Source organism: Aquarana catesbeiana, linkage group LG01, assembly GCF_042186555.1.
Source record: "Aquarana catesbeiana isolate 2022-GZ linkage group LG01, ASM4218655v1, whole genome shotgun sequence".
Taxonomy (NCBI): domain Eukaryota; kingdom Metazoa; phylum Chordata; class Amphibia; order Anura; family Ranidae; genus Aquarana; species Aquarana catesbeiana.
In genome coordinates, this window is record NC_133324.1 from 504,011,833 (window position 1) to 504,027,251 (window position 15,419).

Genomic DNA, 15,419 nt, shown 5'->3' on the forward strand with positions numbered 1-15,419 from the left:
GCTGCCCCTTCTGCCCTGTGTTAAATACAGCCCTGGTGATAAGTACCGTATGCAAAAATGCTTATTTTAGACTTTTGAGTAAGGCAGTGTGGACACTGTAATTTCAGGTGCACTGTAAGGGCCATAAACTTGAACTATATGAAAAATCTATTAAAATCTAACATAAAAAGAAGAAGCTCAATGTATTTAAATGATTTTAATCAAATAAATAATGCATAATATTCATAATATTTGCTGTATAGCTAGATAGTTGATGATTATTGTTTCTGCAATTCCAATATTATATAAAATATATTTTTTTCTATGAAAACCTAATGTAGAAATCTATAAAGCTTATAAAGCTTATATCCTAAGTTGTAGGCTCAGTTGGTCTTTTACATAGCTTTAACTTTATGCTTATGTTAAATTTTTGTTTAGCTTATGGAAACATACTGTAAGCCTTGGTTCACACTATGAACCGCATGTGAATCGCACAAGATCCGCACTGCATTCCTGTTCAATTCATGTGCAGTGCGGTGTGATTTCAGGTCATTCATTTTGAATGGGCTGAAATTGCACCGCATCGCACGAAAGTCGAGCAAGTACCTATTTTGGCATCGCAATGCAACCAGATACAGGAACAAAATTACCATGCAATCCGATGCGATCCCGTGTGGGCAATCGAAATGCATTTGCGACCTGATTTGGGGTGTTGGTAAGATTGCACTGACACCCGTTGAAGATCACAAGGGCAGTGAGATTTGAATGCGGTGCAGGAAACGTGCACAGATCGCAGGGTTTCCCACACCACATTAGTATGAACCTGGGCTAAAACATTATCAGCCACTGCAGACAGGAATTAGGTGACTGCACTGTATATTAGGAAGAACACTAGACAGAAAATCTGCTCTGTGTAGGAAAATTGTTATCCTCATCCTAATACCACTTTTAGGGGTATATTTATAAAGCAGTGAATCTGACATTAACCAATCATTCACTATAGGTGAATCTTCCTGGTGCATGTGTTTTAAATTACATAAATTGATTTACCACCATGGAAAAACAAATTCACTGCTTTATAAATAGGCTCCTTAGTGAAACATCTTTAGATTTGATCAGGTAAACTGCTTAGCCTTGTGAGTCCACAGTTAATCCAGAGTAGAGAAGTCATGGTGAAGGACTGACACCAGGGATGGTGTATTCAGAGTTAAGCGAGGAAGAAAACCTGCAATACTAGGTCAATGACATGTACAGCAATGTGGGAGTAGACGGAACTGGCAGTGCACAAAAATACACATGCAGAAACATTTTCCCATCGGAGTAACTTCCAAAGCAAAAAAAAAAATAAAAATTATTCAAAGTACTCATTGCTCAGTCATAGTTTCTTTCTTTCTCAAGAAATTAAATACAGCAGAATTAAACATCCCAAAACTCCCTAACTGTAATAATATGCACAAACCATTGTGACTGATATGCTTTGATATGCTCTGCCATTTCAGTATACAAGATAGCTTAAATCTGCAACTATAAAAGAATGCGTAGAAAAATGCTTGCACAAGCATTTTTCTCTCTATATATCAGTGTGGGTTGGTTTGTCTTTTCCTGTTCTCTGTTCTGTAGGCCATGGGACAGGATGCATGACTTATGACTCATAACCAGATGGCCTGTTGACCCGTGTTAACTGATGATACTAACCAATCCCCCCTCCCCTCTTTCTATTGGTATGTTGAACAATATATTAGCTGTAACACACCTAATAAAGGCAGACATTTTACGAATGCACAACCTACCTCTCGTTTCATTCGGTGTCTCCAGATATCTGAGGGCCCTGTTGGTGTACCTATAGACGGGTGGTCGTCCAGAATACCTTCTATTTCCTTTCACTTACGTCAGCAGTTTTTAAAGAAATGTATTTATTTTCTCTAGTTTGTCTTTAAGGTATTTGAACATAGTGAAGATTGTGCTGTCACTGACCTGCCTCACCACCTCAAGCGTTCAGAGAAGGCTGCTACTACATGTGTTGCACAATCTGCCAAATCAAGAAGTTATCTTTAGTTTTTTAAAGTAATCATAGCCATTGGGCAGAGATCTAAGCCTCTGTACACTTGCATGTAACAAGTGAAACTAGTTTATAAAAACTGAAGGCAGAAAAACAGCAACAATGCCTGTGCCATGGGTGACATTGCCTTTATCACAATCCTACAGCACCTTAGAATGCTATAATATATTAATATATGACTGGTTGCTGTGTAAAAAAAAACATTATTTTACTATACCCCAATTCCTATGCAATTGCAATACTTTTAAATTTTTACATATAAAAACTAATATTGTAAGGTAAAAGACAAATATCATAAAACAGTGAACGCAAGCATCTAAGTGCAAATGAATTCAGGATTGAAGAACATTATTAAAATAACAGCTAAATAACAATATTAATGCTGGGACATGGGAGTGGGAAATATGAGGGACAATGAAATGATCATTTATGACCTTAATCCTTCCCCTCACCTTAACCTTTTCAGCCTGCCTTCGCCTCTCTTCATGTCGCCACATTTTGAGACATACCAAAGAGCCGAACAAGTAAAGAAGCATGTTGAAGAAGAGAAAGGCTATAGCTGCCACTTGACCCCCTTCCACCCTACAGAATGCCACCATCAGTGGGTTGACAGCAAAAATAGAGTAGCAGAGGCCACCGCGATTTAAGTCATTGACGTAAGCAATGCCTGCAGCCATGTACAAAAGACACATGACGATGTTGATGGCAAACTCAGTGAGAGGCCACCAGTAAGAGTTAAGAAGAATAGTCCGGTAGTACATGGTCAGACCCAACCCCAACAAGATCAAAGTTACCAGCCAAACCAAACTAGCAACAATTATCACAAATGGAGTCATTGGACCATAATAGCTGTAGCCACCAGGCAACGTTCTTTGGAGTTCAGTACCAAAGAGATTGTACCACTGGTAGTCCTTCTGGATATAGGCACATGTGCAGGCAAACACCATGCCACCCAAAATTAACTGTACTCCAGACAGGATCCTGAGCAAACCAGGCCAGGACTTCATGTAAGAGTATTTTAAGCTGTATGCTTCTACCTTTTCTCCATAGTTTGAGTTCATCTCACTCTTCCTTTCCAGAGAATCTGGAGTTTTCTTTTTTTTAACATAAGGATCAGGATTAACACTGTTTGATGGTGCAGTGAGAATACCATTCTTCTTCTCGATTGTGGAGTCTGTGCTAGCATCTAGTAGTGGTGTAATTGGTGGTGAGTTGTGGTCAACTTGCAAATTTTTCAGTGCAAAAGGTTCCCCCTTTGTCTTGCTTTTCCTAAAAAATCTCTTCCAGGAGTCAGGAACTAAGTGCCGTACAGGTTTCATGCTGTTGAGTTCCTGATACTGTGTATCATGTTGATCTGATAATGTTCCGACCTGCTTGCGAGCATCATGGTCATAGTAGTCAAATGAGAAACTTGGTGCATCTCCCCAGCTTGATGTTTCTGATGGCCACACAATTGGTTTTCTGTTCTTTTGCTTCTCAGCAAGTGAAGGGAAAGAAGACATTGCTGTCATATTAGTGCGTGTGACTTCATCTGAAATGGTGCTGATGTGTATCTGTAGGCTTCAGTTTTTTTTCCATGTCCCAAAGGAGAAGTTGCTCTAGTTTATGAACCACGTGGTATGCATACCTTTCCCTCACAAATAGAAGAGGTCTGCAAAGAAATAGAACAATTAAAAATACGCTGGTGTTTTGTCCCTGTTGTCATAGTACTAGCATGACAGCAAAAAATTAGCAAAATAATTATAGATAAAGATGGAGCACACAAAAAATAACTATCACATCACAATACACACACACACATTTCAAGCTTCCAATGAAGCTATTATATAGATGAGGAAAGGGTCTGCTGGTTGATGGAACTGCATTATATGTAATTGCTAGTATATTTCCAAAACACAAATCCAAATTGTAATGTAGGAGAAATGCTTGGTTTTCTGCTGCATGCTAAAAATGCCTATAAAAGATAAATCCTAAAAACAAAAGCAGACATTGCCAAATAGTTACTAACATGTACAGATTATTTATTGCTAAATTTCAGCATCAAAGTACAAGGGTTCTTCAAAAAGTTTCCTTAATTTTTTAACTCTTAACTTTTTTTAACAATAACAAAAACAAAATACATCACTTTTACTAAACTGCAAGGTCAGCCGGCTTGCCAGACAGACTAGTCACATGACACTCTTCCCCTCCTCACCATTTCCCAAAAATATATAAAAGTGTGGAACCCCTCGTATATGTTAACACAATCACCAAGAACTCATATAAGCGTTAAAAAAAAATATATTAATTTCAAAAGTAAATTTCAGCATTTTTAAATCTGCAGCTTTCTTCACAATAATATTTGGATGACAACGCTCTATCCCTATCACTTAATTGTACTTTTGCAATTTTACCTTGTCACATGGACTTCTGGGACAACAAGTGGTCATATCAACACACATTATGTAGGTATGCTGCACTTTTGTCACCATCAGGAAAGCTGCCTTGAGAAATGCTATGCAAGGCTTCACTGGTGTGCATATATGGAGGCTGGAAGTGGCTGGAAAGAGGCTGCAACAAAGCAACAGTACTCCAACAAAATATAAAAGGTGAACATAAATATTAGAAAAGGTTATGGTTTATGATGCACTTTTCAGTTATTCAGTAAGGGTTTACATCTTCTTTACAGCGGTGATTTCGTGATTTTTACCTATAATTAGGTATAATGAATATCTCCTAAACATGCACAGTTTAGTAGATATTCACCCCGAATGCAGCCACTGACGTCACTGGTGCATGCACTCTGAAGGACCGGTTACTTCAGAGCTTCTTGCTGGAACCGAGGGCTCCCACGCACATTAGCGGGAGTGACGTCATTGTGGCTCCGGCCACTTACAGCGCCGGAGTGCACAAACCCAGAAGAAAGACCGAGGGAAGATGTTAGCTCTCTCAGCAGTGAGAGTGCACCGCTGGAAAGGCTTAGTTCTAATGTAAGTATTTCATAATGTGCTAGTATGCGATGCATGCTAGCACATTATGCCTTTGTCTTACAGGTGAGTTTTTTTTTAACTTCTGCAGCCAGCAATATACTACTGCTTTAACACTCTGGTGATTTTGCGTTCCCATATTTAGTAATCTTCCTGGCTTTCAACTTTACCCAGCAGGAAAGCCAGGAAGCCCTACGTTTCTACAAGCGGAGGTTAGGTGGGTTGACATTACTCTTGGTTCTATTGTGGAATCCTTGCATTTCGTAGCCTGTTCTGAACATGCAGCATAGCACCCTTATTCATCAGCTGTCACCCTATAATAGGGTATGGCTTAAGAGGTTACAAGACAATCACAGGGTTTGCAGTCCTAAAGTCAGAGGCCACAGTTGATGGGGCTTAGGTAGCTAGGCAAGTAAAACCTCTGTTTTTATTGTAAATTGTTAGGGTGCATTTGTTTTGTTTTTTGTTACAGGCTAGCTGGTAAGTGTGCTGGGTAATTTTTGTCTGTTGCGATGTATATTGCCCTTCCATGTAGACCTTACTACAAAGGCTAGTTATAAATTGGTATAAACAGGTGAGTCCAAGAATCACAAACGTGACACAATAGTAAAGGTTTGAATGTTGTGTCACCAACTTCCTCCACCTTGTGCAACCACCACCAAATAAATTGGACGTGCCCTTACCAAAGAGCATTGACCACCTATTATGGGGGGTCAACATAGGCTTGTATGTCTGGAAAACTGCACGTCTGTAAAGAGGTCCACTCAACAGAAACTTCAAGCCAAACGTCAGGTTTCTTTTACTCCAACCGTGACATCAGGTCATGTACTCCAATATGAGAGACAAAAGCCACAATAGTGTAAAACCTTTTTTTACCAGGATTTAATGAAGGTAATGCTCTGGATGAAGTCCGATTAGCGACGAAACCGGTTGATCGATAACGTCATTTCCTGTCATTGCGTTTGGAGAATCTACCTCTGTACTTGCTGTGTCCAGTACATGCTGTTTTTATCATCTTTTCATGTAAGTGCATTACCTTCATTAAATCCTGGTAAAAAAGGTTTTATACTATTGTGGCGTTTGTCTCTCATTTGGGGTACATGACCTGCTGTCACGGTTGGAGTAAAAGAAACCTGAAGTGGTTTTAAGTGGTGGCTTTAGGTTTCTGTTGGGTGGACCTCTTTACAGACGTGGAGTTTTCCAGACATACAAGCCTATATTCACCCCCCAGTAATAGGTGGTCTATGCTCTTTGGTAAGGCCACAAGGTGGAGGAAGTTGGTGACACAACATTCAAACTTTCACTATTGTGTCACGTTTGTGACTTTTGGACTTACTTGTTTATATAATTTATTCACTGTTTATTTCATTTAAGCGCAGCATACTTGTTCACATATTTCATTTTTGTGATAATATCTCACTTGATTGTTGCAACTGCAATTTTTGTTTTTGTTTATCAAAAGCACAGTTTATTTATTTAGTTATAAATTGGGGTGGTTTCCATCTTTTTTGGCAGTTGGGCAAGTAATCTATCCAGTCGGGTGAGAGGACCTTCATTGTCAAGACTGGCATGCGTGCTGCCAGGAGTCTATTTCCATGTAGCTTCTCCAGAAGACCCAAATACTATGGATCTTTTCCCCAATTGCTACCAAAGTACTCTAGTTCCAAGGAGGTAGCCCTCCTGTGTCCATGAGCATAAGATCCCTCCAGCTGTTTGCCTGTGTTGACAGGCCGACAGGCACTGTAGTTGTCCGCATGTAATTGCACATGAAGCAGTTACATGTGGTTTAGGACATCTGAGTGGCCTTGGACACAAACTCTCTGCATACACGGCTGCTCATCTGTCCCTAATTGCATGTACCTGCTTAACGTGCAGTTACATACGAGCACCTGCTATTGCCTGTCAAACTGTCATTGTAAAGGCTTCCTGGCCATGACTGACCACAAACACATCCTTGCCGATGCATTGCCTTAACTGTCCATGTACATCAGATAATAGGCGCAACAAGCCTAAAAGTGAAGAAAAAAACTACAATATTGGGTCAATGTCAGATAGGGCCTGTACAGAAGTTTTGAACCCTTGTCACCCCTAGGAAAAGCGTTCCGTTTTCAAAGTGAGTTTGACTGGCATATAAGTGGTGATATGTCTCCTCACTGCCAGTTTTATTCTGGAAAAGGCTACACCCCTGCTTTGCAACTGAGTGCATAGGATGCAGTTGTGGCATGGTTGCAGTGCCGAACAATCTATCTGAGTGTGTCATGCCACTGAATGCAACAGGGGGTTTAATTTGTGCCATGGTCATGAAGCAAAGCGTCGTGGCTACAGCATGTGTACAGTCCTAAGCAGCTGAATTCCCTTGTTTAGGTGGATGGTCAGAGGGTGGTGAAACTGCAACTCAACCAACTGCTTTTATCACCTTCCCCAAGCCACCTGTGTGAACCAGCATATACAGTAATACGAAGTAAATGGAACTGGCAGTGCACAAAAAATGCACTTACAGAAATATTTTTCCTTCAGAACAATAATTCTCTCTAAACTTCCAAAACTGGCTCCAGTAACTCACTGCTCAGTCATAGTTTTTTTTTTTTCTCAAGAAGACATAGACAGCAGAATTAAAACAACCAAGGACTCTCTTAAGGCACGGTTTTCTAAGAAATGATTTGATTCTCTCTGTTTTGTCTTTGCACTAGTCATCACAGGAAATACCAGAAATTAAAAGGAAAAACAGTGCGCTCATGTCGTGAAATATAGTAAAAAACAGAGTATATAGCAATGGTTGGTTTTGCAATTGGTTATACAGGCAAAAGTGGCTAAGCGACAAGGCTCTTGAGGAACACAGGCCAATCACAGGTTTGACCAACATTCTAGTGCTTTTCTGTTCAAAGACATTTAATATATTCTAAAAACATTCTCTGGTATAATATATATTTACTCTACAGTTGTTAAGAAGATAAGCAGCATGCAGCAGTAGACTGAAAATAAACAATTTTACACCAAATACAATATAAAAGATACAATAACATTTCACGTGATGAGCTTTCGAAGGTTTAAGGGTCCACTGTGAAGATAAGCCAGGACTGAAAACTGAGGGCTAGGTAATGATAACATTCTTAGCTTACCTTGCTTTGATTATATCTGAGACCCATTTTCCGACAGTTCTTAACTTGAGAGTCAGTCAGTACTAGGGAGAACAGCTATAAGTATACATATTTAACTCCTGGCATTTGTCTCTGCCCATATTTCACTGACAGGCGCTCTAGTCTCCTGGTTCAGTTATCTGCATGTATTATGTGAAGTCCAGTTATTAATTAACTGCAGGCCAGGGAGCAGCCAAAAGGGAGGTATGCTGGTAGAGACAGTATTAGTATTTAACGCTGCAGCTCCTCCCAGATCCAAGACATTCTATATTTATTTCCTGTATTCCATTTGTAAGCAATTTTCTGTAACACAAGTCCATACATTCTGTCTCATTTGTTTGCAATGTTTTAATGCACTAAAAAAAGAGATCCCTATATCTCATAGTGAAAGCTGGTTTAGAAATAGAGTTTTTTTGAGTAAGTAGCATTAGTTGTCTGTTGGAAACACGAGTTTATTAGTCCAGTGTAACGTCACCACCTGAAACAAGCATGAAGTGTTTTTTTTTTTTTTTCTTTATCCACTTCAGCGAAAGTTTTCCGAGAGACATTATTTCAACTTTATGTGTCAAACTTTATCTCTTCTCCTTTTTCACATCATTGTGGATTGTTTCCGTCACATCTTTATTATTTTTCCCTTCTAGGATATTCTTAAATAATTTTAAAACCCGACGACAAAACGCCTTCTATAATTATAAACCCTATTATTATCTTAATCTCTCTCAGTCCCTCTTATTTCCCCCCGCCCCCCCTTCCCCTCGCCCCCCCCCCCCCTCCCCCTCCCCTGTGTCTGGTCCGTTCCTTTATGTTGTTTATTTATCCACTTGGCTCTGCACCTATTCTTTCTTTTATCCTATCTAAATAAATATCCGAGACTTTGTAGTTTTTCCAACTTTCCCATCTACTATTATCCCCTTTCTCTCCTCCTTCCATTTTGTAGTGATAATCTATTTCCTTTAGCCAGTTTCTAATGTCTGGTTTTCCACTTTTTAGCCAATTCTTGGGAATTAAGGCCTTGGCCGCATTCAGGAGGTTAGGTATTATTGATTTTCTATATTGTTTCTTAGGTTTATTGTAGATATGGAAGAGACAAGTCCAAATATTTTGTTCTATTTCTTCTCCAGTTATTTCTTTTATGTTATTTAACACTTCCTTCCAGTACTCCATTATTATTGGGCATTCCCACCATATGTGTGTGATCGTTGCTATTTGGCCACATTTTCTCCAACACAAGGAGGTTCTATCTTGATGGAATCTGTGTATTCTTACTGGGGTCATATACCATCTTGATACTAGTTTATAATTCATTTCTATGGTCTTCATGTCCCAAGCCTTATTATATCCCATTTCTATCATTTTTTCCACTTTTTGGTTATCTATTTTTAAATTCATTTCTTTTTCCCATTGATTTATATATTCTGGTCTTTCTTGTGCTTCCAAATCTGTCAGTATACTATAAATTTTTGATGTTCTGTTTTTTAATGGTGTTTCATTGCTACATAGCTTTTCCAGTGCAGTTAATTTTGTTTCATCTCTCAGTGGGTGTGGTATTGTGCTTACTAGGTGCCTTAGTTGAGTATACTTCCATTCATTCATCTTCCATCCATTCCTTTCCTCTATTTCTACTCGTGTTCTTATTTTACCATTTCTAGTGATATCTTTCAGTTGTGGGTTACCTATTCCTTGGATTTCAAATATTTCCCTCCCAGGGGTGAAGAGATTCGATCCTGTGAGTGCTAATAGTGGTGAATTATATTTCCATTCATTCTTTAAGTGGATGGTGTCACAAATTTTAAATACATTTTTTGTTATTTTGTGCGTGTCGGTGTCCAATATTCTATATTTCCGTGGAATCCAAATATTCTTATGTAGTGTGGCTCCACTTATTGTGTTTTCCATTTCCACCCATTTTTTTTTCATTTTTCTCATTTGTCCACTCTAACATTCGTGTTAAAACTATGGCTTTATAGTACCTACTTATATCTGGAGCGGCAAGACCTCCATGCTCCTTTTTCCTTGTGATCAGCGTGTAATTAATTCTTGGTTTTTTATTAAGCCATATGTATTTTAGCAGGATTGTTTTAATTATTTTAAAAAAGCTCTGCGGGATTTTTACTGGTAACATCTGTAATCTGTAGTTTATTTTAGGTAATATCGTCATCTTAAACATATTTATTCTTCCAATCCATGAAAGTGGCTGTATTCTTAACTTTTTCATTTCTTCTTTGACCTCATTGATCAGTGGAATAAAGTTTGCCTGATAAATTTTTTCGACTCTAGGAGTTATTTTAATTCCAAGGTAATTTAGTTCTTTTACCCAAGTGAATGGGAATTCTTTTTGTAAAAACTGAACTTCCTTTTTCTCTAGACCTATGTTTAATATTTCCGTTTTTATTGGATTAATTTTGAAGTTTGACAGTTCTCCGTATTTTTTAATTTCTTTCAGTATGTTTGGGAGTGACACTCTTGGGTTGGATACGTACATCAAGATGTCGTCCGCGTAAGCAGCGATCTTATGCTCTTTTCCTCCTAGTTTCGCTCCTTCTACCTCTTTGTTATTGCGGAGTGTTGCTAATAGTGGTTCTAAAGCCAATACATATAATAGTGGAGACAGTGGACAGCCTTGCTTTTAGCCTGTCCTCTTCCTTCTGTGCTGGGGAAGTGTGGCTCCGTTCTCCGCCTCAGGCTGTGTTGGAGAGGGGGGGAGCGCCTCTCACCGGTGCCGGAGATATCAGGATTGGACGACAAATCCTGTGATCAACATTCCCAGTCTGCTTGAAGGAAATGACCCCTCATGATCCTTTATTCCTAGGTAAGCATCTGATACAAATCTTTGGTAGATGTATAACAGCGTTGTGTTTCGGCAGTGTGATATTAGCAAGGAGAGGGATGCCGGAGGGAGGAGCCTGGTAATGGCTCTGTGCACGGCGTGAGGATCCTGAGAACCCTCTCCCTGCAGCTGAGAGGAATGATCGGCCTGATGAGAAGGTGTAGGTAGCTTCCCTCCCCGCCCCCCCTGCTCATCACTCACTGAGCTGTCTTGTGGTGTAAGCCAGAGGAAGTTTGTACCTGCGTCTGACTGCATCCCCCCCCCCCACCCCTCCGGAGTCGGATGGGCTAGAAGGCTCATTGAGGATGGGGGTTTAGGAGAACTGGAAAACCGCGGAGATCGGAGCGCTTCGGAAGCGACGGCAGCAGGGAAAACGGTGCGCTGCTGGGGGCTGTTTCAAGTCCCCAGCGGTGTTGCCGGCCGCGGAGAGCGGAGGAACCAGCTGAAGTGCACCGGGGAATTTCGGAGGAGAGAGCCAGGAAGGTGGGTGAGTGGAGCAAGGAGCAGCGGCAGCGGACACTGAAGAGCTGAGAGCAGAGAACAGCTGAGACTTCAGCGGGTCAGACAGACCTGGGCAGTTTGATAACATCAGAGACAGCACCTGAACGTTCGCAGCATCAGAGAGCAGCAACAAGCAGTAGTGAGCGTCCCTTTTTGTCCCAACTTCAACAACAACTAAAAGATAAGTACCGTATTTTTTTTTTTTTTTTTTTCCCTCTTTTGGCTTTTTTCTATTGCAATTGTCTTGAAGTGAACAGGCAAAGGAAAAGTAATAGAACAAAAGAAAGGGAAAGGGAAAGAACACATTGAAATAAAATGAAATAAAATGGAATGAAAAGCGAAAGTAAATGAAAGTAAATGAAGGCGAAAGAGCTGAAAAAGTAGAATCAAGTGAGCTAAGAAAAACAATAAAAACAGGGGGGGGAACAGGGGAGAAGGAGAAGGTGAAAGAGAGACAAGCCAGCGGAAGAGTTGTCTCCCAGCCCCCACCTGCTTGCTGCTGCTGCTGCTGCAGTATCTCCCTTTCTTGTGATTTTTTTTGTCTTTTTTTGTTTTTGTTTTTTGCAAATGGTATTAACTATAGGCTTGATAGTACAAACTATAGAATAAGAAGAAATTTCATAGTAACAAAATGTGGAACATATAAGCTCATACTGGAACTATACTGCTGAATATATAAATCATCTTGCTGAATACTTGAATTAGATTGCATTATATCACTAAAACATTTGAATTATTTTGCTGAGCACCTGGGCCCTCATGCACACGGGCTGTTAGAAAAGCGCTGTGAAGACGCCGGTGTCTTTGCAGTGACTTTTTTTTTACTTTTTTCAGCTTTTTTCAGCATTTTTGCAATAGCGTTTTTGAGCGTTTTTTTTTTTTTGCAGCTTAGGAACGCCTATGCCACTTGCGGCTCAGAGACGCCTAGGTGGGCGTGAGGCCATGGACTGACATAGACAGGCCTTTTTGAGCTGCAGAAAGGGCTCAGAAAAGCAGCTGTGGAGACGTCCGTGTGCATGGGGACTTAATACTATGGTTTAAACAATTGAACAGCACCAAGGAATGCTTAATGTACTTAAGGTAGTAACATAACTTCTGGAAAACGGGGACTACTCATATCTCATTAATTATTTCTATTATTGGATTGTGGGGAGGATGCCGGGTATGAGAACGGAACAAAAGAAATATTAGTAAAAATAAGTAAATTTAAGAAGGCTGGGAGATTTTTTCATCATTAAGAGACCCCAATCAAGGGGTATTCTGGAAGGCAGCTTCGAAGATCTTATAAATCCAGCCATAGAAACAAACATGAAGGGGAAAACAACAAGAAGTGCGGGAGCAATACCGAAATCACCTAGGACCAGCCTAGGCCCAAGTCCAGGCCCTATGAACAGGTATATACAGCAAGGAATCGGAGGAGGAGAGAAACAAGTGGGTTCAAAGGGCAGACAAATAGATACAAAAGAGAAGGACAACAAGGATAAAAAAGGCCAGTATAAAGTACAAACAGAAACCAGCCACCTCTCAGAACCCAGAATGAAGCCAGAAATGGGAGAGGAAGACAGAGGAAAGGAGGAAGGACAACAAGGGCCACAGTTGCCAACAAAACAGGATATGGAAAAAATGTTCGCGGCACTAGAGAATTCCCTAAAAGCAGAGATGTCAACACTCCATAAAGATATGGGATATATGTTTAACAGAGTGGAAGAAGTAGAGATCAAAGTAGACCTACATCAAAAAAACATAAAGGAACTGGAAGACGAAATAAAGAAATTAAAACGGGAACAACAGGAACAATCATATAAAATAGAAGAGCAAGAAAATAGAGATAAAAAGAAAAACTTGAGAATACGTGGGTTACCGGAAACAGAACAAGCAGAAAATCTAATAGAAAAAATGAACAATCTCTTCAACCAAATCTTGGGAAAGGAAACAACTAACACAATAGGAATAGAAAGTGTCTTTCGAGTAAAAAAACCTCAAAGGTTCGCAAGGGAAACACCTAGAGATGTAATCGTACGCTTTGAAAAATGGGAAGAAAAAAAACGGATCTGGATAAACCTAAAGAGAAAAACACAAATAGAGTTTGCGGGAGGTAAATTACAAATATTTCAAGATTTATCTCAAGAAACGTTGAAAAGACGACGGATACTAAAGCCATTATTAGAAATCCTCCGGGAGCAAGAAATTCAATACAACTGGGGTTTTCCAGCATGTCTAATAGCAAGGAAAAACGGAATAAGTGCGAGGCTAAGACATGTGGAGGAGATTCCGGACTTTTGCAACAAACTAGAAATCCCCTCCCCAGAACTGGAAAAATACGCAAATAGTCAGGAGCGAATAACGGCAGGAGATGACCTGCAGTTGCAAGTAAATTCAAGGATCAGACATCAAGATGTGGACTCTCGAGGAAATTAATATCTGAGAAAATACCACACAACGGTGCAAGGGGCCTTAGAGTGGAAAGGGGGGGGGGCTGGGGTTGATGGGATGGGAAAAAAGGAAAGTGAAAGGATTGGTAAAACACAACAAAAATGCAGGGAGAGGGAAACAGGGACTCACGGAGTGGACAGGGGGTCGCCCTATTAGTGCTTAGGCAGGGGGGGAATAGGGTGTCTTACAGAGCTCCGCCTCACAATAAATAGAGCAGAGGGGGCAGAGCGTACCCCACAAAACAAAGTAAAACGCTCTCAGCTCTAGAGAATATGGGGGTAAAAAACCCATATCAGAAAAAAGGGAGGGGGAGGGTGGGAGGAGGGAAAAGGGAGGGAAGGAGGGTGGGGAGGGAAAGGTCTGAGTCACATGAGTGGTTACATAGGCGCACCTATTTTGAGACAAGAGATGAGGAGACCCCGTGCGTCCGCTGGGTGTCCCCTCCATCCGGTCACCTAGGGGGGCCGCGTGGGGGGGAGGGCCGGAGGACGGGCGGGGAAGAAAAGGCACAAGAATGGAAAACGTAAACGGCATAAAAATAATCTCTTACAATGTCCGAGGACTAAATTCCCCAGGGAAGAGAAACATCATTCTCCGAGAACTAGAAAAAAGTAAAGCAGAAATAATTTTCCTACAGGAGACGCATATAACCCAAAACTCAAATGCCAAAATTTATTCAAGAAACATACCAACATGGTATCAAGGAGACTCGCCAATAAGAAGGGCCAAAGGAGTAGCCATCGGTATAGGGAAAAATGTACGTTTTCTAATAGATCAAAGGAAAATAGACCCGGAGGGTCGATATCTTTTTATTACAGGAACTATACACGGGGTAAAATATACATTGGCCAATGTCTACTGTCCTAATAAGAACCCTAAAAAATATTTGATAGATATAATTAAAATACTAATGGAATTCAAGCAAGGAAAATTAATACTAGCTGGAGACTTCAACTTCAGCATGGATAATAAAATGGACAGTACCTCAAGAGTAAGGGACAAAGAGGTAAATCAACTAAAGAAATTAAAAAGAACATTATATGAACAGCAACTAATAGACCCTTGGAGAATTCAGCACCCCAGCACAAAGGACTACACATTCTACTCAACAGTACACAAAATTTACTCCAGATTGGATTACATCATGGTCGAACATAGAAACTTGGAAGAAATAGAAGAAACAAAAATAGGCATAATAACCGCCTCAGATCACAGCCCAGTAACCTTGAGAATGAAAATAAAAGGAGAAGTCCTTGAAACTTTATTAGAAGACAGTGAGACCGAAAAAAGCATCATAGAAGAAATTAAAAGATATTTTGAGGAAAACGATACACCAGAGGTATCGAAAGCAACAATATGGGAGGCGCATAAATCTGTTATTAGGGGCAAGTTAATAGCCATAGGGGCAAGAAAAAAACAGGAAAGGAAAACAAACATGCAACAAATAATTAAAGAAATTTATGAATTGGAACGAAAACATAAAAATCAAGTAAACAACAAAATCTTCGGCCTACTAT

General features: G+C 40.1%; 1 protein-coding gene across 2 annotated transcripts in view; it reads right to left on the reverse strand.

Annotated features, from left to right (window-relative positions):
* The window catches only part of OCEL1 (occludin/ELL domain containing 1), a 33,549-nt gene extending 25,213 nt beyond the window's left edge, over window positions 1–8,336 (reverse strand). Inside the window, exons 1-2 of one of the 2 annotated variants that reach the window (XM_073593145.1) lie at window positions 8,124–8,336; window positions 2,491–3,689 (exon numbers count right to left, since the gene is read on the reverse strand). In XM_073593145.1, coding sequence (XP_073449246.1) covers window positions 2,491–3,549 — 1,059 coding nt within the window. In that variant the 5' untranslated portion in view covers window positions 3,550–3,689; window positions 8,124–8,336. The remainder of the gene's footprint in view (window positions 1–2,490; window positions 3,690–8,123) is intronic. The other variant, XM_073593153.1, reaches the window with a different exon arrangement.
* Window positions 8,337–15,419: the final 7,083 nt, after the last annotated feature.